At 44.0% G+C, this 25,197-nt stretch overlaps 1 protein-coding gene across 1 annotated transcript in view; it reads right to left on the bottom strand.

The window, feature by feature from the left end:
- LOC310775224 (NLR family CARD domain-containing protein 3-like) overlaps window positions 1-25,197 on the bottom strand; it is a 159,113-nt gene that overhangs the window by 131,216 nt on the left and 2,700 nt on the right. The window contains exons 3-5 of the mRNA XM_083635340.1: window positions 24,997-25,170; window positions 19,215-19,388; window positions 13,954-14,127 (exon numbers count right to left, since the gene is read on the bottom strand). Coding sequence (XP_083491466.1) covers window positions 13,954-14,127; window positions 19,215-19,388; window positions 24,997-25,170 — 522 coding nt within the window. The remainder of the gene's footprint in view (window positions 1-13,953; window positions 14,128-19,214; window positions 19,389-24,996; window positions 25,171-25,197) is intronic.

Raw genomic sequence — 25,197 nt, 5'->3', positions numbered from 1 at the left:
GAGGCCCACCTGGGCCTGGGTCACGCCTACACCTGTGTCATCACAGCGCAAAACTGCACGGTGGAGGCAGACGATAGCTTAGACACAGGGAAGATAGCAATAAGAGGTGCGCAAACGCAGCGCAAAGGCAGCGCAAACGATAGCGCCGTCCATCTGGGGATCCAGATGGACAACATGCTTAAATGGAACGCGCAGGTCGACTACTTGTGCGCGAAGCTGGCTCAACGTCTCCACTTTCTGCGCAGACTTAGACTGTTCGGCGTGAGCTCCAGCATCATGTCCACTTTCTATAACGCCGTACTAGAAAGCTTGATATGGCATGGCCGCATGGTTTGGGACTCTCACTGTACACCTCAAATCGAGAGTCATGAGGATGGTAAAAACTGCCATGAAGGTGATCGGCAGAAAGGATTACCCGACACTTCAGTCCATCTTCGAAAACAAAGTTATTAACCTGGCAAATAGAGTTCTGACTGATCCAAACCACATCCTCTACTCGGAGTACGAGATGCTACCCTCGGGCAGACGGTTCAGAGCCAGCCGCTGCAAAAGCAATAGATATAGTCTATCCTTCCTTCCTACTTCTATTGCACTGCTGAATAGACAGCGAGCCCCTTCCTCACGGGTGTAACAAAGCGCGCTTGTTCTTTTCTTTTAGTCCTTCTTGTGGTTTCTCCTTGTTTTCATCTCGCCATGGTTTTATGCTTCTATGATTTTATGATTTTATGCTTTTTATGGTTATATGCTTTTATTTATCTTATTATTTTATCATCTTATTTTCACATGATAGTGCAATAAGGGTCAGTGTAATATGGGGGGTGCAATTTTTCTTGCCTAAACAGGCACCGCCTGTTCAACCCGGGTTCTGTGCAATGTCTTGTTCAAATGCTACTGTTGTCTTGCTGTCATGTTGTTGTTTTCTTTTTCTTTTGTAGGTATATGTTACTGCCGATCGACATGCTGTAATGCACTTTGTAGCCCAAGACAAATTTCCCCTCGGGGACAATAAAGTGTATCTGATCTGATCTGAACAATAGGGCCCTTTGACTTGTGATACCAGTGAAGATGGCGTATGACAGCGCTCAGTAAAACGGAGGCATGGACAAATCCTGTTTGTTAACTTTTGATTTGTGCCAAGACAAGTCCGTCTCTTTGTAAAGCTGCTTAGCTAGTTAGTGTGGGCGTGAGCCATTTCTTATTTTGTTTAGAGCGGGGAACTTTCCGATTACAGAGCCCTGAACTCTCTAGCCCGCTAAAAGACTGGACTCATAGCCAAAGCTAGGCTAACTGTAGCCTAGTGGCCTGGCTAACAGTAGCCATTTATTTCATTCTCCTAAAACAACCAAACAAGATATCGTCAGAAGGGGACTTCACTACAAATCCGACCGGGGACTGCGGTGTCTACAACGGGGGGTTTGTCTTTAACCCAGGATCTGTGGTGGACGTGCCGCTCTACCAGACAACATCAAGCGGGGCCCATCGCTCAAGATTCAAGATTCAAGATTCAAGATTCAAGATTTTTATTGTCACTCCATGGTACAAGTACCACGTGTGAAATTCTTGTGCAGTGGACTCCGTTTACGACATAGTACAAATAGGCAACAGCAATAAGTAATAGGCAATAAGAAATAGGCATCAATAAGCAATAAGACAGCAATAAGGCAATAAGAAATAGGCATCTTATAAGCAATAAGACAAGTCGGTGGCTTATACGACAGTGGCATATTCATTGCACATAGGTGCACATGTCATGTGCATACGTTAGACGTGTTCAGACATTCCAAATTCGACGTTTTATACATACATGTGCAAATAGCATGTACCTTATTAAACATACACTTAAATTTACAATTAAACGTTAGGCACCTTATTAAACATACACTTAAATTTACAATTAAACGTTAGGCATCCGTAATAGTAGCAGCTGCAGTACGGTACTGCGGTACGACTACTGCACTATTTGTGCATATTTAGGAGTCTCGTGGCCTGCGGGAAGAAACTGTTCCTCAAGCGATTTGTGCGTGTTTTTGGAACCCTGTATCTCCTCCCTGAGGGTAGCCGGGAGAACAGGCTGTTGTGGGGATGGTTTGTGTCTTTGATGATCTTCAGGGACCTCCTGAGGCACCGCTGGTTATACAGTTCGTGCAGTTCTGGCAACTCGTCTCCTGTTACGTGCTGGGCCGCGCACCTCACCCTCCGTCGCTGAAGTTAAGGCAGCTAGTATGAGCGCCCCTCGGCTCCCAGCAGGCTTCTGTACGGAATTTCACAGTCTTCTCTTGCTGCATGAGACCTATCAAATATCCCCCAGAGCTCGGTAAGCCAGGAACACTCTTTCAAGAGCATGCCGAACCGAGAACCCTCTTTCCCAGTGCTGGGTGTTCCAGTCTAGCACACAAGCTACTGACTGAAGCTGAGCTGCACCTCAGGTGAATCTGGTGTTGAACAATGTGGCTGTTGAGCAGGTGGTGGAGGCAAAACGTCTTGGTGTCATTTTAGAGTCTAAAATGACTGTAAACTGTCGTGGACAAAGCATATAAACTCTATTGTTGGTAAAATGGGAATATAGCTGTTATTAACTCATTCATGGCCAAAGACGTCTTTGACGTGTTATCAGGAATAGCCCAGAGGGCCAATGATGTGTTTGACGTGTTTTTGTTTTTATTAGTGCAGCGCGTAGTTCAAAGACTTCCCCAGCCTGTGACATGTTATCAGGTCCCTAGCCTCAAAGCCAAGCCGACAACACGCGATCAAACACATACCGCAGCTGTTGTTTTGAAATGAGCAGGAGGAAAAACAGAAAACAGAGAAACGCGCTTCCTTGTGAAGTTGTGCAGAGAGGAGAAACGCCATTGAAACGCCCCTCGGCGCGCTGCACGAGCTGGTCGGCTTGCTGCAGGGCAGCGGACATCGATCAGTTGTTCGCGGTAGTCAAACCCGTGACCAACATGATCGATCCTGGTCCCTGGACCCCGTTCCTGTGTCCCAGCCCAAAAGAGACGAGACGGAGTCACAACTGTGTGAGCAGGAGGAGGACAGCAGCCTCGCCACAGAAATGGCTTTCACACAGAGCCAAGCAGCACGGCCACTTTCCTGTCGAGTGCGAGGAAGACTGGACTCCAATGCGACAGGATCTCGCGGTAAGGAGTGTGTGTGTGTGTGTGTGTGTGTGTGTGTGTGTGTCTGTCTGTCTGTCTGTCTGTCTGTGTGTCTGTCTGCACACTCACTCACACTGAGTAAACTGTATTGTTGAATGTAAAAAAAGCACTTCATGTATATATATATATATATATATTTTGTCATTTGTGTCATAACGAATAATATTTACATGTCTGATGTCAATACAGTTCAAAATAGTGAAGTCCAACTGCTGTAGTTGCAAAGTGACGTTTGCTTGGGGGGGGGGGGGGGGGGGCTCATGTCAGTGGGGGGATTCAGCTGAGTTCAGGAGGAGGTAGTGGGGTTTGTAGGGGGTGTTGGTAGGGTCCTTGGTGGAAGTGGCTTTCGGGCCTTGTTGGTCAGGCCGATGTCGGTGGCGAAGAAACTGTTCTTGTGGCGAGTGGTTCTGGTCTTGACAGACCTCAGTCTCTTGCCGAGGGGGAATGTTTTGAAGAGCTTGTGGCCAGGGTGGGAGGGGTCGGCCATGATCTTACGAGACCGCTTCAGTGTCCTGGCTGCATGCAGGTCCTGAAGGTATAACAGGTTGCATCCGATCACCTTCTCAGCACAGCGAATGATGCGCTGCATGCAGTCTGTTAATGTCCTTGAGAGTGGCAGCAGTGTACCAGATGGTGATGGAGGAGGTGAGGATGGACTCAACGATGGATGTGTAGAAGTGCACCATCGTTGCCTTTGGCACTTTGAATTTCTTCAGCTGCCGCACAAAGTAATGTAATGTAATTTGTAATGTAATTTTATTCAGTCATCATAAATAACAAAATCACAGTATAAACAAAATCAAATCAACCAGAGACTGAACAGGCTCAGGCAGAAGCAAAATGCTTATATTAAGCCTGACCTAATTTCTACTCAATTAAGCTTTCCTCCAAAATAGAATAAAAAACAGAAAAGTAAATTTGCAACAGTCAATGTTTACAACACAGAAAATATATATATATATATATATATTTTTTTAAACAGCATCAGAAAATTTATTCACACTTATAACCTTCAAAAATAGCTTCAGAAACCATTTTTTTGAAAACCAAAAGCGAATTACACATCTTCAAATTTATATGTGCATCATTCCAAACTTTCACCCCAACAATGGAAACACATCTCCTTTTAATCTCTTTTTTAGCTTTTTGCACATTAAACTTGCACACACCTCTTAGATCGTACTTGCTGTCCCGTATTGAAAATAACTTTTGCACAGAGAATGGGAGTGACTTTGATTTTGCTTTAAACATTATTTGCATTATCTTATAATAGAACAAGTCGTTAAATTTCATAACACGGGAATTTAGAAACAGTGGATTTGTGTGAGCATAGTAATCCTTTTTATTAATGATACGTATGGCTCGTTTTTGTAGAACAACTATTGAATTTAGAGTTGTTTTAAAGGTTGATCCCCAGAGTTCTACACAATAGACCAATTATACGCCTACGTCACAATGACAACAAAGCAAGCTGCGCGCGCATCGTGTAGGCAGAAAGCCGTAAGCCCAGCATTCACAGACAGTGAAAAAGCCCCGCTGTCAGGACTGCTCTATGCCCATCTGCAACACACAGTTATATTTTAGTTTTAAAATGCAGTTCTCGGCTTACTACCACAGCTTATCGCCTAGTGATAAGCAATGTTATGCATCGAAATTAACGTTGTTTAATGGGATATGTCTTACAGACCCATACGCACTGGCGCTGTCAATTGGCCAAGCCTAGTCATACATATCGTGCATTCCTTTATAACTGGGGATAGCGTAGATAATTATTCTGTAACTTGCAAAGATATATTGTTATGTTGATAATGCACACAACTCAATAATGACATTATGTAACGTTACTTGGTCGTTAACTAACCGAGCGATGTGGCTGAGCAGCCTACAGTTTCAGGCAGCTTACCTGATTATGAAGAGCACTACAAAGTTGGGCATTTTTAATGATGTCCTCGTTCCAATCAGTTCAACTCAATAATGACATTATTTAACGTTACTTGGTTGTTAACTAACCGAGCGATGTGGCTGTTACTAGCAGCCTACTACAGTTTACCTGATATGAAATGAGCGAGCACTGCAAAGTCGGGCATTTTTAGCATTAGCATTAAAAGCAAGGACTAAAGTTTTACCGAATCCCGTCAACTCATACTGCTTTTAATGCAGTAGGTGTAGGTGTCTTTGGTTGCAAGCCGAAAGAGGAAATCGTTAAGAATGCCCGACTTTGCAGTGCTCGCTCATTTCATATCAGGTAAACTGTAGTAGGCTGCTAGTAACAGCCACATCGCTCGGTTAGTTAACAACCAAGTAACGTTAAATAATGTCATTATTGAGTTGAACTGATTGGAACGAGGACATCATTAAAAATGCCCGACTTTGTAGTGCTCTTCATAATCAGGTAAGCTGCCTGAAGCTGTAAGCTGCTCAGCCACATCGCTCGGTTGGTTAACGACCAAGTAACGTTACATAATGTCATTATTGAGTTGTGTGCATTATCAACATAACAATATATCTTTGCAAGTTACAGAATAATTATCTACGCTATCCCCAGTTATAAAGTAATGCACGATATGTATGACTAGGCTTGGCCAATTGACAGCGCCAGTGCGTATGGGTCTGTAAGACATATCCCATTAAACAACGTTAATTTCGATGCATAACATTGCTTATCACTAGGCGATAAGCTGTGGTAGTAAGCCGAGAACTGCATTTTAAAACTAAAATATAACTGTGTGTTGCAGATGGGCATAGAGCAGTCCTGACAGCGGGGCTTTTTCACTGTCTGTGAATGCTGGGCTGATGGCTTTTTGCCTACACGATGCGCGCGCAGCTCAATGTTGACAAGCTGTATAAGGGGTCTATAAGACATGTAAGGTAAAATGAGTGAACAATAAATGATATGCAAGGCCTTATAATTCAATACATCTCTAAATTTATACAGGATTGCTAGTGACTTTGAAATTTTCCCTTTGATATAATCTACATGTTGTTTCCATGACAGTTTATGATCAATCACAACCCCAAGGAATTTGGTCTCAAATACTCTTTCAATGTCAATATTACAGATTTTTAATTCAATATCATCATCAATTCCTTTCTGATTTCCAAACACCATATACTTAGTTTTCTTAATATTCAGTGATAGTTTATTGACATCAAACCAAGTTTTGAGGTTTTCCAACTCCCGTTCAACATCACTCAAAAGTTAATTTAAATTTTTACCAGAACAAAATAGATTTGTATCGTCTGCAAAAATGACAAACTTTAACAAATCTGTAACTTTGCAAATATCATTGATATATAAAATAAACAGTTTTGGACCAATCACTGATCCCTGTGGAACCCCACAGGTGATGTCCCTCAATGCTGACACAGTATCTTTAATTTGTACACATTGCTGCCTACCTTCTAAGTAGCTTTTCAGCCAAGAATTTACAACACCACGCATCCCATACTTCTCCAATTTCCTCAACAATATCCTGTGATCTATGGTGTCAAAAGCCTTCTGTAGGTCAACATAACTGCCAATGGAATATTCATCATTTTCCCTTGCCTTTGCAATTTCTTCAACCATCTGCATTACTGCGTAGGTAGTGGTTCTGTTTTCCCGAAATCCATACTGATTTTCATCTAATAATTTGTTTTTACTGATAAAAGAATCCAACTGTTTCACAAATAATTTCTCTATTATTTTGGAAAATTGAGGAAGAAGAGATACAGGTCTGTAGTTGTCCATGCGGTGCTTGTCCCCATTTTTAAATATTGGAATTACTTTTGCTAGCTTCATGCTATTGGGAAATATTCCCTTTTGAAAAGAGAGATTACATATATAGGTCAGGGGTCTTATAATAGAATATATAACTTCTTTAATAATTACCATGTCAATGGAATTTATGTCAATTGATCTTTTGTTTTTAAATTTTCTTACAGTTTCAATGACATCACTTTCAGTAACCCCGCAGATAAACATTGAAGTAATATTACTATTTATCAAATCATTAAACCCATCTTTTTTGTCATCAGGGACAACAATCTTATTGGCCAAAGTGGTGCCAACACCTACAAAGTAATCATTAAACTCTTCAACAACATTTTCTAAGTTGTCCACTGTAGTGTTAGATCCATTAAAAAAATTATTAGGAAGTTCAGATATATTGCACCTATTTTTAATAATACTGTTTATTACTTTCCAGGTCCTTTGGATATTGTTTTTACTGTCTTCCAATATTTTACTGTAAAATTCCTTCTTCTGTAACCTCATTATATTAATCAGTTTATTTTTATACAACTTATATTTTTCTTCACTTTCACCAGTCCTCATTTGTAGAAATTTCTTATACAATAGATTTTTTCTTTTGCATGCCCTTTGTAGCCCTTTAGTCATCCATGGCTTTTCTTTATATTTATCTTTCGCCCAGCACTCTCTAATGGGACAATGTTTATTATATAATTGTAAGAATATAAACAAAAAGGCCTCATAGGCCTGATTTGGATCATCCACATACACCTCATCCCAATGACAATTTATAAGTTCGTTCTTTAAAGCCTCAATCCTATCTTTAAAGCCTCAATCCTATCCTCTGCTGTGCTTTCCTGATGAGAACTCTGATGATGATGCTCCCATTTCAGGTCCTGGCTGATGATGAATCCCAGGAAGTGGAAGGACTCCACATTGTCATGCCATGATCTCTTATTTCCTTATTACTGACAGAACTAAGTATAACTTTATAGCCTAACTATCCCTTTTTATCTTTTTATTTGCTAATTTTTGTGACTGATATATTTGCTCATTATTATTGAGACTGATATATAGGGCTCTATCTTCCGACAGGCGCTATCCCCTAATAGCGCTTGCGCACCTGTTTGCGCGTGCTTTAAGGCACGGAAGATAGCATTCCGCCTTGCGCCATCCACCAGGTGTTCTGCCGAGTTTTGCTCCCCTGCCGAGCAGCAAAAAAAAGCATCCCCACCTCACGGGAGCATACTTGTAATGATTTATACAGAAATGTAACTGTTTAAAAAGTGATATAATTGCCTGGTAGACGTGACCTCGCTGATTTCTAAGTTAAAACAGCCCCGAAATATGTTGGGGATGCAATTCTCGGCCGCGATGCAGAAAGGTTCACGGCATGTGTCGCAAACACAAATTAGAGCCGTGCCAAAATCATCTGCGCCCCAAAATGCCTGCGCAAACGGGATTTGTGCGGTCTTAACTACCAGAATTATTCACAGGTGTGGCCAGGCAAGGCTGGCATTACGTCAATCAAAACCAATCAGATTCCCATCTTGCAATGGCTGTTTGCGGGGGCATGCAATATGCTGTAATTCTCTCCATGCATAATAGAGTGTACTCACTCGTGCGAGGACAGAGGGAGCTTATTGACAGATCGTCTGTGGTGCCAACGACCCTTCGGGTTATGAAGGTAAATAGTCTATGTCCATTGTCCAACAAGTTTTCTCAATTAATTTCCCTCTTTGCGATGTGATAAATGTTTCTCAGTGAGTTATAGTTGATTGCCTCACTGAATTATCTGCTAATACCCAATTTTAGCAGCATAATTTGATGTCTTGGCGTGGCAAGGCTGTGCGTAATGACATATCCAAAAGGAATTCAACTTTCCACTGCACAAATACCTCTCTGCGCTGGGAGCGCAGGCGTAATCTCCTTGCAGTGCACCCAGCGCAGAGAGGTATTTGCGCTTAAAAGGTCCTTTTCAAAGCTCTTAGCGCAAAGTAATTGCGCACTGCCGACGATAGGGTAATGCCATCAATCCCACATTTTAGCGCTGAAATGCCTGCTTTGGCATCGGGCAGCCAATGCCCAGTACAATTATCACAGGCATGTGCTTGTGTCCGCCCCCAATTTGCATTACGCACAGCGTTAAAGGAGCGCAAATGCTAAATTAGCGCTTTTGGGAAGATAGAGCTCATAATGTTATACAACTGTCCCTATTATGTTTTCTTCATGTTCAAGATTATTGACAGACTGATATATAATGTTATACAATTACCCCCCCTCTCCCCCCTCATCATTATTGAGACTGGTATATATATACCGTATATATATATAACTCCATACAACTGTACCGCCCATTTTAGTTTTTTCTCCTATTTCATCATGATTAGTGACAGATTGATATATGACATTATACAATACTACATATATATATATATATATATATACATATTAGGGCTATCAAAGTTAACTGATAATAACGCGTTAACGCAAATTCCTTTTAGCGCCACAATGTCTTTTTTACGCACGATTAACGCATGCACTTTCTGTGATTTTTGAGCCTTGGTCCACCCGTAGTTTTGGAAATCAAGAAGTAAAGCAGAAACAAATCTCTGTGAGGAGCAGAAAAGGAGGAAGAAAAGGGTATAATGACAAGTTCAGCTTCAAGTAGGGTGAGCAGATGCTCTGCTTTGTGCGGGACTGCACAGCATTTTCATGACTTTCCACACATCCTGCAAATTGAGAAGATGTGAGACAGTGAGAGAGAGAGAGAGAGAGAGAGAGACCAAGACAGCGAGAGAGAGAGGCGGGGAGTGAGCGAGGCGGGGAGAGAGCGTACCCTCGCCCACCAGCTGCGGCTCGTTAAGTAGTCTTGCCAGCAAGACTACTCATTAACTCATTGAGTGCCATGGACGAACATGTTCGTCATTTCGTTTAGTAACGTAGAGTGCCAAGGACGAACATGTTCGTCAATTGCGTTTTTTGACGGGGGGATGTCGATCTAAGCCTCTTACATCGCCTCTTACAATATGGGAGCTATTGAATGTGTCTAACCTATTTTACAGAACCCTTAGGTGGCGACAGTGCCCTCCCGATTAGACAAAGGCCAGGAGAAAAGAGAGAAGTCATGAGGAAACGGAAATCGCATCGATATGCTTGAAGCATAACGTTAGCTGTGCCTGTGAACAGCAGTCATCTGCTGCCACAATTGAGCCCCATCCGTGTCCGCTGCGATAGTCCATCCATATGATTTAGTTGCCAACACGGCGACACCAGCGTCTTTCTGAAAAGTTACATTATTCTCAGCTGGGAGCCAGGGACACGCTGTAAAAAAGCGAGGGGATGTAGCGGACTTTTCAGTGCAGATCAAACTCAGAGCAAACCGCAGCAGAGACACCCCTCCCACCACGGAGGAGGAGGAGGAGGGGGGTGGGGCACGCAGGGCACTACAGCATACAACCATTGACAGTACACACACACCCAGGCAGCAGCAGGCTCGATGCATAGAGAGCAAACAAGCTAGAATAGGCTATCTGATGCCCACCAGCAGTAAATCAAGACCAGCAAGAAGGTGTAGGGTCTGCGCACGCAGGGGCCAGCGCTGCTGGTTGCAGCTAAAACATATTATTTGGCCAAACAAAATTCCTTTGTTTTCACTCTTTTATTGAAGGAGATTATTTTTGAGGTGTCATTATATCAGAAAATATTAGCTTCAGAGTCAATGATGTGCTTGAAATGTTTAATTTCACAAAAGGCTCATTATCTCAGCTTCTAGAAAAAAAATTGCTGTTTTTGGCTAAATCAAGCTATCTTCTCCGGCTCATAACTAAAGAACGGAAAATGGGATCAATAAACTTTTTTTTGCAGATGATAGAAGAGAGTCTCCTCGTTCTTTGTGCGTGTTCGGTGTTTACATAGTAATATCACACAATATTCTGTGGGCCTCGAGAAATCACTGAAAACGCTCTGAAACTCTGGCACTGGGAGCGTCCGTTCTCCAAAAGTGGCTGGCACTCAATGAGTTAAGAGACTGACACTGCAGTCTCAGAGATGCGTGAGTATTCTAACTACAGTGTAGCAATAATAACAATAGCCTACCAAAGGCCAATTACATAATATGATACTACCCATATTCTTTGCACAAACACAAAGCTCTCCAATGTTGTTCGGCACAATTAAGAGGCCTCAAATCTCAACAGCATCTAGTCTTTGAGATTTAGTCTTCATTTGCCGATATTTACTGTAGTCTTCACTAGCCTAACACTGCTGCTATATTACAAAATACATTTATAAATGCCATTCTAAGCTGTGCTCTTAGTTTGTTTTGTTCAGATGAACCAGTAGGCTAATTATGCAGCCTACTACAGTAGCCTATATGCTTCTACTTCAGTATACAGTATGGTTCAGCATGCACACCCTTGAGGTTATTCTGAAGAATATTCTGGACAGTATCTGTCACTGTTCCAATAATAATAATCATATCCACTAGGGATGCTCGGATCCGCCTTTTTCGCGCCTCTGATACCGATCCGATATGTTGGGGTCCAGTATCGGCAGATACCGAGTACCGATCTGATACCAGTGCTTGACATTAACGGCTGTCCAGTTGCCCTTGGCAACCATTTAAAAAAATATATTGGCCTGTGGTTGCCTCAGTGGCAGCATATTTTGTATGCAAAAAATTTTAGCATATAAAAAATAGCGACAGGAAAATGTGCACCCCAAAATAAACATGTTTCTAATATTCCTAAAACCTTAAATCGATCTTAATAAGATTACATCACACACAGACTTTCTCTCTCATCTCCCCGATGCAGCCCTGCGACTCCGCAGTTGCTAGGCATCAGCTTTGGGTTGCCAAAACTGTAATATGGTTGCCATTCTTGGTCACCTTATATTTTGAGTCATTAAAATACTATGCACTTAGTCAACTGGCATGGGTTGGTGGTACAATATGGAAATGATTCCTGTCAGAGAATCCTTTGTTGTTTGAGCTTTGATTATTTCCATGAATTGAGTTGAACATACATATATTACAGGGTCTGAAATAAACGTAAGCAAATAAATGGTCTTGAGTTTAATGTAAACCCAAATATAACAAATATGACAGTTATTTATGTTATACAATAGCTAAGTACACTGTGTATTGAGATAAGTAACTAACATTACCTCTCTTGTTTAGCACATATTAACAGATTGTCTTAATAAGGGAGAGTAATAAACATTTGAACTGTGTCCATACACGAATACAGGATACAGAATTAGGCTACTATTATTCCCACACAATAATCAACATTAGCCTACATAATCCTACATTAGCCTGAACAGCACTGATAATAAGGTAAGGTAACTTCATTTGAAAAGTAGGGTACTTAAACCGTCAATCAAGACGTCGGCAAGTAGGCTATGCTAAACAAACAAACAAACAGAATGAGGTAGAATTATTCACAACATAAGTATCACAGCTTACATGTAGGCTATGTCCTCACGCAAACTTCAGGGTTATAGACAGTCCATGTTATTCTCTCTGGACAGCGTTTCACGTCTCTGGACAGCATGCAACAGCTGCTCGTTAAAGATTGTTAACTAGCTGCAGAGTCGGAGTTGCTCTTAATCAAGCAGGGCTGCATCAGGGAGATGAGAGAGGGAGAGAGAGGGTCTGTGTGTGATGTCACCTTATCAACTGGGCAGCTGTTAATGTCGAGCCCTGTGTCAAACTGGTTGGCGTAGCTAGCATGAAATACCTCCAAATAGGTGATCCTCTGGCTTGCTCCATGCTGTTAGCTGCTCCTGCCTAGCCTACATCAGCTTGTTTGGAAACAGTCTACCAGGCGTGCACACATAGAATTAGAGTGAATAGAATGGCCCCTATGGATCGGTCTATGGATCGGGCCATTTGCCACTGATACCCGATCTAGAATTTTGTGCTATATCGGGGCCGATACCCGATACCAGTATCGGATCGGCCCATCCCTAATATCCGCATAAGGCAAGCATATTCGTCTACTCCCATGTTGATAAGAGTATTAAACACTTGAAAAACATCGGTTTAAGGTAGATTTAGAACAGATTAAAAATTGTGTGATTAATTTGCGATTAATCGGGATTAACTATGGACAATCATGCGATTAATCCAGATTAAATATTTTAATCGATTGACAGCCCTAATGTATCTATATATATTTTCCTTATGCTCCTGATGCTACAGTAATGTACTGTATGCATGTTGTGTTAAAGTTGTGTAAACTAACAGTTTTTAAAATGTAAACAACATAGCCGGGGCTAGAGTGAGCACTCAAAGCTGGCTCCATAGGGTCCCATTGCATTTCTCCCCAGAGAACGTGGTTTGTTTACCAAAATGCTGCTCGGCTGATCCCTCGTACAGGGTTGCTGTTTTACTGAGTGAATCACCTTGAGCCGCCCTTCATTAAAATCTCGTTTTGGGTCGCTGTTTTTGATGGAATTGGACCTGGGGTGTCCTTGAGGAGTCACTGAACTTGCTGTATTCAGCGGTGGGTTCGGTGGCTCCTCTGAGACATTCTGGGACACTTTGTTCTGGGTGACACCCTTCCACCCCCCCCCCGCTATTTTAATTAATTTTGTTTTTAACTGTCTCACCTTGGTTTTGTAGTGTCGTTTTTTTCTTCTTCTTCTAATATGTGTGTAAAGTGGACAATAGGACTGATGACAACCCCTTACAGCATTTAAAAGCATAAAAGCATAAAAGCATCATAGCCTGATCTTACCTGAGCGTCTCCAGTCTACAGTGTGAACTCTCCAGTGCAGCAGAGAGCAGCTTCAGTCCTGAATCTTGTAAGTCGTTGTTACTCAGGTCCAGCTCTCTCAGACTAGAGGACTGGGAGCTGAGAACTGATGACAACTCCTTACAGCATTTCTCTGTGAGTTTGTTTTGATTCAACCTGTTGTAAACGATATAAATTATTTACTTGTTCACATTGACAAATGTAGAATAATTATGACTACAAAGAAGAAGATCCATCATAAAACAGCATACCATCTTATAGTTACAACAAATTGTTACACAAAAGCATCATAACCTGATCTTACCTGAGCGTCTCCAGTCTACAGTGTGGACTCTCCAGTCCAGCAGAGAGCAGCTTCACTCCTGAATCTTGGAGGTTGTTGTTACTCAGGTCCAGCTCTCTCAGACTAGAGGACTGGGAGCTGAGAACTGAGGCCAGAGCGTCACAACTTTTCTCTGACAGCTGACAGTCATTCAGCCTGGAGCAAGAAGAAGTTTGAAAATCTACACTTTTCTGTATGAATATTACATATAATATATTGAATATATCTAGTTAACCATGCACATAACCATACACATTCAAGTGATCTGCATGCTCTACTCTACAAATTGTAAGTTATCTTTGTTTTTGTCGCTGTCTATCTGTTACACCCGTGGCTCTGTCCCCTGTCTCTCTCTGTTTTGTTTGTGTGTGTATTGGTATGTGCATGGTCTCTCTTCCTCGTTCTCCTGGCTTCTGGCTCAGCTCGTCCTACACACCGGTCTGCTCACTGCTCATCATCTCATCTACCCTGCGTCTTTAACCATCAATCGTTGCCAGATTGTCTTCACCACAGTGGTAGATACGCTCAAGGCCAAATCTATTTCTAGTGACTTTCTCCTAGTGTTTTTTGTTTTGAGCCTTTCTTGTGTCCAGGATCATCACCTGCCTGCCTGTCGTGCAACGTGCAATGCCTTCTGGTAGCGAAACAGGGCATTTCGAGAGAGATTGTCTGGGTAGCTGCTTCTTCATTTGCATAAAGTAGTTCTTGCTCAACTTTATGCAAATGAGGTGCGTGCAGCACGCCGCCTCCCGGAAACCGGTATACGATCGCTTAAGCTAATTGTAGAAAGGGGTCCATAATGGCCCACCGCCAGGCCTGTTCTTGGGGCAGTCGATGCCCACGAGCCGGCGCGCCAACGACGTAATGATGATGACATCATCAATGATGACAATGATGTCATAGCATAGAGTTCACCTGTGAGGTCATCGTCGATGTCAGACATAACACCGATGATGTCATAGCTCCCTCGAACGTTGTGACATCACCAATGACGTGATGTCATACACCAAGACGCGGGGATATAAACAAGGTGTTCTGTGACACATCCGGTAGATTCCTTCTACTTCCATACTTCTTCAGGTATTCTTACTTCCTACTCTACCTTCATAATGTCAACCATTAGCACAACCAAATCCGGACCCGACCCGAATCCTGTCTATCTTACAACCAGCCAGGCCCTGATGACCGACTGCCTTACAACCAGCCAGGTCACCAGTGGAATTTCAACCGCGTCCCAGGACCGACATGTCGGTCCCTATCTCCATCCCTGTGATTCTGACCGATCACAGCTCGTGAGCCCTCATCCACGATCCAGCACACTTCACGAGGCAAGCCCAGAAGCTTTGCTACAATTTGGTCCTTCGAGCCGGATCAGAGGACTTGCGACGCTCAGAGATGGAACAGGAGTCAGGTGAGCTCGCTCTGGTCACGGCACCTCGCCGACCAGAGGAGCAACCCTTCCCCCACCAGATCGAATCTGGATACAGCAGAGTATCCAGGGTTTGGAGTAGTACTCAGGGGCCAGACCCCCTACACTCCCACCAGACGATCCAACCGGGGCAGGAGCTCATTCGCAGCCACCAGGAAAACCGACTCCCTGCTCAGGCAGTCCAGGCAAGGGCCGATCTAGCTCGAGAAAAGGCTAAGTTCGACGCTACGATCGCGCGCCAAAGGGAGACCAACCGGGACATCACTGAATACTTCAAGGAATCCCAATGCACTGGCAGGTCCCATCAAGCTGGCCACCAGTCAAGTCGGGACAGGTCAGGTCATGGAGGTTTGACCTATGACAACCATGACGCCTATGCATCCTGCAGCCCCAACGGGTGCAGGAGTCATCATCACTCTCACCATCATAGCGCTAGCCACCGGACTGACCATGGCGCATCGCGACACTCTAGCGCCAGCTCACGGTCAACCGTACGCTCACACGCCTCCGCCCACTCTTCCTCCCCAGCCCAAGCGGCAGCCTACGAGGAGGAGGTGGCACGATTGGCGACCGAGAGCCTTCGCCGCCAACACGCGGAGGAGGAGGAAGCTCATGAGGAGTACGACCGGCTGACAAAGCAAGCCAGAGAGGCTCAGCGGGCCCAAGAACGGGTCAAAGCAGAGGCTCAGCGGGCGCAAGAACAGGCCCAAGAGGAGGCCCTCCAAGCTAGAGAGCGGATCACCCGCTGCCTGGAGAGAAGCCGACGCCTGCGGCAAGCTGAGCTGGCGCTGGACGAGGCCCGGGTTCGTGCCCGGCTGCAAGTCGAGCAGAAGCACGTAGCGGCCCGGCCTCGCGCCCGTTCACTTGCCGGGGACCCGGCAGTTCCACCTGTGCCTCTCGCCTCCCAAGACCAGAGACAGGCGTGCGTACCGGCCTCAGGGTTAGCAACCCGGAGGGCGCCACCCACTTCACCGGTGCCCGCACCCCGGCTCAACATTTCACCCGTGCCTCGTACCTCCCACGACCAGGGTCAGGTCAGCACGGCGGCTCCAGAGCCAATGACCCAAACTACGGAACCCACTGTTCCAGCGCCAATGCCACCAACACTCCCACCTAGGACAGAGATCGCCGACCCTGAGCATGCAATAGAGTGCAACGGGGCGGCCGAGCCCGGCACCGGGATACCCCACACTCAGGTAGGCATGGCGAACGTTGGGACCAACATCACGGGGCACAGTCAGCCGGCCGGCGTCAATCATTCCCACAAGATAGCTGGACACGACAGCTGGGACCCCCCCAGAGGGCGGGACCAGCCATCTCAACTACCTATTCCCAGAATTCACCTCCTGGCCCTGCGCGGGCTCATGGAGACAACTCCAGCCAAGGCCTCTAGGGAGGCCAACAAGTCCGAGCAAGTGGAGCAAGTGGACATGCCTTTGCGGACGGCGAGGCAGGAGCCCCAGATGCTTCACGGGGCGGCCGTCTCCCTCATCGTCTCGCCGGCAATTTGCCCAGAGCAGACCTATTGCACCAAGAGAGCCTTTACGGAACCGAACCTTGGTCTAGGCGAGCAACCTTACCCCATCACCGCCCTGCAGCAGGAATCCCGCCCGAGGAATTTGCCCCTTCATCAGTTCGGGAGGATCCATCTTGTCCTGCTCATACAGCACCTATGGAAATGGGAACCAGGCTGGGATGATCCAGTCCTACCTGAGACACTGCTGCAGGCCTGGGAAGAGTGGGAGGACGAGCCACCGCAATCACAGGTAGCTGTTGTGGTCAACATTGCGCGGGGAAGGCCCCTTCCCGCACTCACCACCAGCAGTCGCGGTTGCGGATCCCCCTTCCCTCTTCTCAGCCCAGATCGCTGGCCAGAGACACCCCGACTCCACACGGCCGCGGATAAGAGAGAGGAGTTGAAGCCAAGTTACGGTGGCCTCAGGTCGGCTCCCCCCATGCCGGAGGAGTGTACGACCTTCGGTGCCCTCAGTGAGGATGCCACACCGGCGCTCCACGGGGCGGCCAACGAGGCACTAGGGGCAGAGGCCTCCCTCCAACGAGGGCAGACAAACGGCTTCCTCACCGACCCTACGCCGCTGAGGTTCCTCGACTGGAAACTCAAGCCACCAGAACCAGAGGCTCCTCACTACCGCAGTAGCTGGGTAGACCCCCGGCTCCTGAGCGGCTCCCGCGCTGACCTCACGCCGCTGAGTTTCCTCAACTGGAAACTCAAGCCCCCAGAGGCCACTACAGCTCACTACAGCAGTTGCTGGGTAGACCCCCAGCTCCCACACACATCCTGGCCAACGAGGACAGTCACCAAATCTTGGCTCTTGTGATGTACGGGACTGGACAACGGCGTGTAGACCCGTACCTACACCCGGCCGGTGGCCAAGCGGACCGCAGCCCCCCTCACTGCCAGAATAATCAACCAAGCCCTGCCTATACCAGGTGGGACTGGAGGGCCATTCCGGCCATTTCTGGAAGAATACAGATTCCCCACAGGAATCTGGGAGCGGCTGTAGAAAAGGGTCCATAATGGCCCACCGCCAGGCCTGTTCTTGGGGCAGTCGACGCCCACGAGCCGGCGCGCCAACGACGTAATGATGATGACATCATCAATGATGACAATGATGTCATAGCATAGAGTTCACCTGTGAGGTCATCGGCGATGTCAGACATAACACCGATGATGTCATAGCTCCCTCGAACGTTGTGACATCACCAATGACGTGATGTCATACACCAAGACACGGGGATATAAACAAGGTGTTCTGTGACACATCCGGTAGATTCCTTCTACTTCCATACTTCTTCAGGTATTCTTACTTCCTACTCTACCTTCATAATGTCAACCATTAGCACAACCAAATCCGGACCCGTCCGAATCCTGGCTATCTTACAAGCAGCCAGGCCCTGATGACCGACTGCCTTACACCCAGCCAGGTCACCAGTGGAATTTCAACCGCGTCCCAGGACCGACATGTCGGTCCCTATCTCCATCCCTGTGATTCTGACCGATCACAGCTCGTGAGCCCTCATCCACGATCCAGCACACTTCACGAGGCAAGCCCAGAAGCTTCGCCCGCAGCGAGCCCACAAGCTTCGCTACACTAATCATTGTAAATCCAAAACAAAGGCAGATGGAGAGAACTGTCACTTCATGGTTTATTGTAGGCATCAACTGTTGTTTACATTGTTGTTTACATTTGGCTGAGCCATTTTTATAGTCGAAGAGAAAGTTTGAAACAAGTGTTTCCCCAACACTTCAAACCAGGGAAGGACAGCCCACGATTGAACGTGTTTGTTCAATTCATCCAATGTCATTGCTGTTCATCAAGAGGCACGCCTATAGATGTGCAATGCTGGGGAAAGCGGCAGGATCCCTCATGTCAATTGACACTTCTCTGGATCACTTTCTCTTCTCTCCTCCCATCCAAACCCCTTCTCTCTCCCCTCCATCCTTCTCTATCTGTCTCTCCCTCTCTCTATCAGATCTTGCAGCTTTTTAACTTACTAGGCACCTCTCGCTTTCTCTCACCTTGCGCTCGATTGCTAGCTCGCCCTGCAGCTTGCATACACAGCTCTACCACTGTGAGGGCTCATTTGCTCCCTCACCTTGAGAACTGATGACAACTCCTTACAGGATTTATCTGTGAGCTTGTTTTGAGTCAACCTGACAAAACAGACATTTTTACCTGTTCACCTTGCTTGACGGATGCTGAAAATGTATAACTACAAAAAACATTTATCAGAAATCAGCAGACAATATTATAACATATTGTTAACCAGAAGTATCATAACCTGATCTTACTTGAGAGTCTCCAGTCTACAGTGTGGACTCTGCAGTCCAGCAGATAGCAGCTTCAGTCCTGAATCTTGAAGGTTGTTGTTACTCAGCTCCAGCTCTCTCAGATTGGAGGACTTGGAGCTGAGAACTGAGGCCAGAGCTTCACAGCTTTTCTCTGACAGCTGACAGCCACACAGACTGAAGGAGAATTAGTTATGTTATGTTTTCCATTTTGTACTCACATCACATTTAATGAAGTTATTATATCCAGTTATCTATCCACTTACATAGCTCTCTTAGAGGCTTTGAGCACTGGCAGCAGCCACAGAAGAGCCTTCTCTGAAGCTGAGTATTTCCTCAGGTCAAACACATACTGCATGTCGTTGTTACTCAGGTCCAGCTCTCTCAGAGTAGAGGACTGGGAGCTGAGAACTGAGGCCAGAGCATCATAGCTTCTCTCTGACAGCTGGCAGCCACTCAGCCTGAACGGCAAGAAAATAAATTGTGAAAATTGTATTCTCTTTTAAAATCATTCTTGTCTGTGATTTTTGTTTCTACTCGTGTCAGTGCCTGTCTGTCTGTGTGTGTGTGTGTGTGTGTGTGTGTGTGTGTGTGTGTGTGGCACTGGCAATCGAACTGGAGTTCCAAAGGACAGTAGTTGAAAATTAGCCATCTTGCTAACACTGGCACATTTACAGTAATGTGCATTGTCCCTAAAGTAATACTATAATAAAATTACCTAGGTGGACCGGCGGTTGGGCGGTGTCTGTCAGTCATGATTTGCGTCACCTTTTGTGTCACAAATCATGATGTCGCTGACACGCCACTCCCCCTCGCCCCACACACACACACAGACACTCCCAACCCCTCCACACACACAGACACCCACTGATAAAAATGATTTTGGGAGGATGTAAATGGAACACAATTTCAATCTGTCATATAACAATAAAATGTATGTTCTTATCTCTACACAGTAAATCTTAATACCTGGATTACTCTGCATTGTTCAAAATACAAGATATTGTGCATTATTTCTTTTAGGGTATGCATATATAATGTTATAGACTCTTTATACATATACACACTCATTAACCCATACAGTGTTGTATTTAGTCAAAATACTTCACTAAACACCCTCCCTTCAAAATAAAATTGCCAAGTTAAGTTTTTCACTTAGAATCGTTTTAAATGTCTATGTCACAGTATAGTGCTGGTGCATGTTTAATAGAATGGTCCCAATGAACATGTGTGCTAATGTTGTCCCATATTCCCCAGTTTTTACCATTCATGAAAAGTGACAAACATAATTAACTTTTATTTTGAAGGCAGCCAATCCTCCGCCCTGCGTCAGGAACAGGAAGTCACATTGTGCCTTTACGAGTGTTGCCAACTTAGCGCCTTTGTCGCTATATTCAGCTACTTTTCAGACCGCCCTAGCGACTTTATTTCCGAAATCTGCCTAGCGACAAATCTGGTGACTTTTGCTGACCAGGGGAACTGGGGGGAACAACCAAATCTGTTGAATTTAATGGATTTTGCCTTTAAATTGGTGCGGCTGCCTTGGGTTTTCTCTCTCTCTCCTCATCTCTGCCTGTCTGACACACACAGCACTTCAGTGCAGCCCCTCTCCTCCACTGAGAGAGCAGCAGGATAGGGTTTACTTGTAATTTCTAACAGCGTATGCTGAATCTGGCCTGGGCGGGTGGAGTCACTCAGCACTTAATATTACAACCATTCAGTCAATGATTACACTGGCTACGCTGAGGCATGTTTTCTAAGCATAATTTGATATGCAAAATTAGCATGTGACGTCATTTAGCGACTTCTAGTGACCTTCTGAGCAGCCAATAGCGACTTTGCTTGGAGAGGAGTTGGCAACACTGCCCTTTACACCACACCATGCTCGGCACAGCCACAGACACTCTGGAAAATGTTAAGTCTCTCCTGGTGTGTAAACAGCACGGTTGAACGATTGCTAACATTACACTGCTAACCTTAGCAGCCTGATACAATAGCCAACTAACTTGCTATGCAAACTATGCCTATAACTAACAGCATTTCATTTTCATTTGTTTGAAAATGGGATTCTACTAATGACCACCATGAATTTTGCAATAAATAAATAAATAAATAAAATAAAACTAAAATGTGAGGGGGCAACTGCTCCCTCAGTTTCAAAGGGCATGACACTTCTGCTTGTGGCCAAAGGCCACAGTCTGGCAGCCGCTTGAAATTGTAACTGCAACAAAGTTGTGTAGACCGTGTATAAGGGCTGTCACAATACTAGAATTTCTCACTTCAAAACCAATATAGGGCTGGTCAATATATTGATATATCGATATCATGATATGAGTGAGACTAGATATCGTCTTAGATTTTGGATATTCTAATATGATATGGCATAAGTGTTTATTTTCATGGTTTTAAAGGCTGCATAACAGTTGAGTGGTGTAAATTGCTGGACTTACCAGACTGTTCTAGCTGTTTTAATATTTGCCTTTACCCACTTAGTTATTATATCCACATTCCTGATGATTATTATTTTTTAATCTCATTGTGTACATATTTTGCACCAATATTCATCCCTACAGTATTGTTGCAATATTGAGGTATTTGGTCAAAAATTGCGCAATCGTTGATTTTGGCTATATCATCCAGCCCTATACGATTCCTAGGAAAATATCTAAAAAATTTAAATAATACTCGTGATATCATTTCAAATAACAACACATCAAGAGGCATAATGTGGGTGGCACATTGTGCGCATTGTGTGCAAAAAAAACATGTATCAGAAATCAGCAGACAGTATTATACTTACACCCACACTCAGGTAGAACGTTTTCTATCAATAGTATAATTACATGTAAGACCAGGTTTGTTGTTTATCTTTTGAAGTGTCCTTGTGGACTGTGTTATGTCAGTAAAACCACAAGAGAGCTAAAAACTTGTATGTCAGAACACAAGAGCACTATTCGGAAAAAAGACAAAGGGCTCTATCGTTGCAACGGCCTTAAATTAGCACCTTAACCATTATAACCACGCCTTTTAAGCATAGAATTATTCACAACTGTGCTAATTGGTGAACTGCAGTTACTCAATGACATTCTTCCTTTCGAAGCTCCGATCCACTCGATCCAGCCCGCAGGTTGCGGCTTTATGCTGTCATCTCTGCCAATTTGGATATCTCAGCACATCACAGATCATAGCCTGACAAAAATGATTCAACCTACAGCCAGGCAAATACAGATCTGTTCAGCAGGGCTGATGCAGTCTCCCTGTAGCCTACAATATAGAACGTTAACTATCGGTGACATTCCTGATACGATCCAATTCCATGATCTTTATGTTGTAAACACATAACTTTCACAATAGTGAACAAGCACCCCCACTCGGCTCATTCAGGGCAGGTAGTTTTATAACTTGTAGACTACCTGCTGCACAGGCTAAATGATGCACATAAATATAGCCTACATTATGTAAAGTCATTGCATAAATGTGTTTTTATTGTGAAAGTACATGTGAAGTAGCCTAAGCCAAGTCTTGCTGGAGCGGACATCACAGTAGAACTGTGTTACGGCTGTCACCCGTCTATATCACGTTGTATTTGTGAGGGATATATACAGTATACCACCTGGATTACATATATGTTTCACATAGGGTTGTGTTTTGATTTTTATGTTTTATTTTGTCCAATATTGAAATGTTCTAGAATTGCATGGTGTGTTAACATAAATATTATTTATATCTACCACTTAGCCTATTTAGGCTGATTTGGTTGCTATTTCTTGTCTAAATGTATTAGCCTCAATGCATGCTGGGAGATTTCACGTGTGGCTTTGGTAGGGGAGCCGTCGCAGTGAATATTTGTTTGGCCAGAATGATATAGTTTTCTCTCGCTACCTTTTCTTCTCCCCCACTGCACAGATGCAACAGCCTCTGAATGACAGGGGCTCAAAACTACGGTATAACAACTTTTTTTTCATCGGTCATTGTGCCTGTCTGATGCACGAGAGAGAGGGAGTGAGAGAGAGCACAGTAATATCCCTGGCGAAGATCAGCTTTTTTTCCATTTGAAAAGCGATAATCGCTAAATTAAAGCCAGGGGGGAAGATAGTGTTAGGCCGGTATTTAAGCCCATTCTGGCCTATTATGGCACTGCGCCACGCCTCTTCGGCGTAAAGCGCATTTCAGGGCCTAAAACCATGATGCTATCTTCCCGAGGCAGGCGCAAGGCGCGTTTTTTGCATTTAATGCCAGTTTTAGCGCCTAAGGCCAGTGGGAAGATAGGGGCCGAAAAGTCTTCAGTGGTGAGACATTTTAATTCTGCTGGCCATGATGTGTGTTCACTCAGGTTTCAGGGAATTGAAGTTCTAGCACCTTTGAAAAGAGGAGGCGATAGGGACTGAGCTCTGCTACAGAGAGAAGCTTTCTGGATCCACACTTTACAGACTGAACATCCTAAAGGCCTTAATGAGGAGTTGCAGTTTGGTTGTTTCCTCTAGGTACTTTTTAACTTTATTTCAATATTTTCTATCTTGTCTACTTACATTGTGTCCACTAGACCCCCGTTTGTATATTTACGTTTCTGCCTGTTCTTTGTGGAGGGCTATTCTGCCCTACAAATAGTAACTATGCCAACACTGAAACTGAGAAAAATGGCTTTAAATATTTTTTTTATATATATATATGTATACGTTAAAGTATTTTTTGGGGCAAAAAACAATTATAATTACTTGACCTATGACCCCAGAAATGCAGATACGGCACTCTGTCTGTCTATTACCTTAAACAGATGTGTAGGTAGTACAAGGGAAAAGTGCAGTAACTACAATCTAATGTGCTTCTCCTGTCTTGTTTTTCATGAGACAATTGTAATCGGTTTTGATTTCGATACCACATCATATCTGTATTTAATTGTTTTATTGTTTACATGTTTAAAACATTTAAATGGATGAGTGACAGATACATTTAGGGAATCCTGAAGTCAGTTGATGTCATCTTCACCACTGGTGTTGCTTTTTGGTCATCATTCTGACACAATTAATTAATGAGCACAGTTGTTTTATTATCTTAATTTAGAACAAGTTTTCTTTACAAATCAGATCATCTTTTCAGATTGATAATTCATACAAGAACATATATATTAAATAGCATATTAAAATTATTTTGAATAAAATGACTGAGTCTGAATGCTGATAATACAGCAGTAACTACACCTCAAAGTATTGAGGTGTTTTTGGTTGGATTTCGTAGTTACTGCAATTTTTATACTCTGTTTTTTCAAATATAGAGCAAGACTGAACTTAGAATATTTGTCACATGATAAAACAGATATCTAAAAGTTCAATTTCAATAATAACAACATTTTGACCATTTCTTTTTATTTAATTTAATATTTAATTATTTATATTTGTAAACTCTACTGAAAGAGTATTTGCTATGTACATTTTCTGTATATTCTGTAACTTTATTGATGTCCTTATCTGTGTACGCTTACCTGGTAACTGGTTGGATTATTGAATGCAGTTCCGGTTTGACTGTATTTATACGCCATTTCCGCCTCACTCGGCACACCGCTGATGAAGGCTACCTGCTGAAATGCGTACGTTGTTGCTGCTGTACATGCTAAGTATTAAAAACGCCTAAAGGACTTTTTTGAGTGCTGGCCTTTTCTCTTTTGTACGTTTCTACCGTGGCCCTGCACCTTGATTGACTTTAATCTTGAAGTGTGCTCGCTACTGCTGTTGTTTAATATTACAGTTACAACATATTTTTAACCAGAAGTATCATAACCTGATCTTACCTGAGAATCTCCAGTCTACAGTGTGGACTCTCCAGTCCAGCAGAGAGCAGCTTCAGTCCTGAATCTTGGATGTTGTTGTTACTCAGCTCTAGCTCTCTCAGACTAGAGGACTGGGAGCTGAGAACTGAGGCCAAAGCTTCACAGCTTTTCTCTGACAGCTGACAGTCACTCAGCCTGGAGGAGAATTAATGGTTTAAAAGT

The sequence above is a fragment of the Poromitra crassiceps genome (assembly GCF_964638095.1).
Source record: "Poromitra crassiceps genome assembly, chromosome: 4".
Lineage (NCBI taxonomy): Eukaryota > Metazoa > Chordata > Actinopteri > Beryciformes > Melamphaidae > Poromitra > Poromitra crassiceps.
The sequence above is the reverse complement of the archived record's forward strand: the minus strand, read 5'-3'. Positions and strand labels throughout refer to the sequence as shown.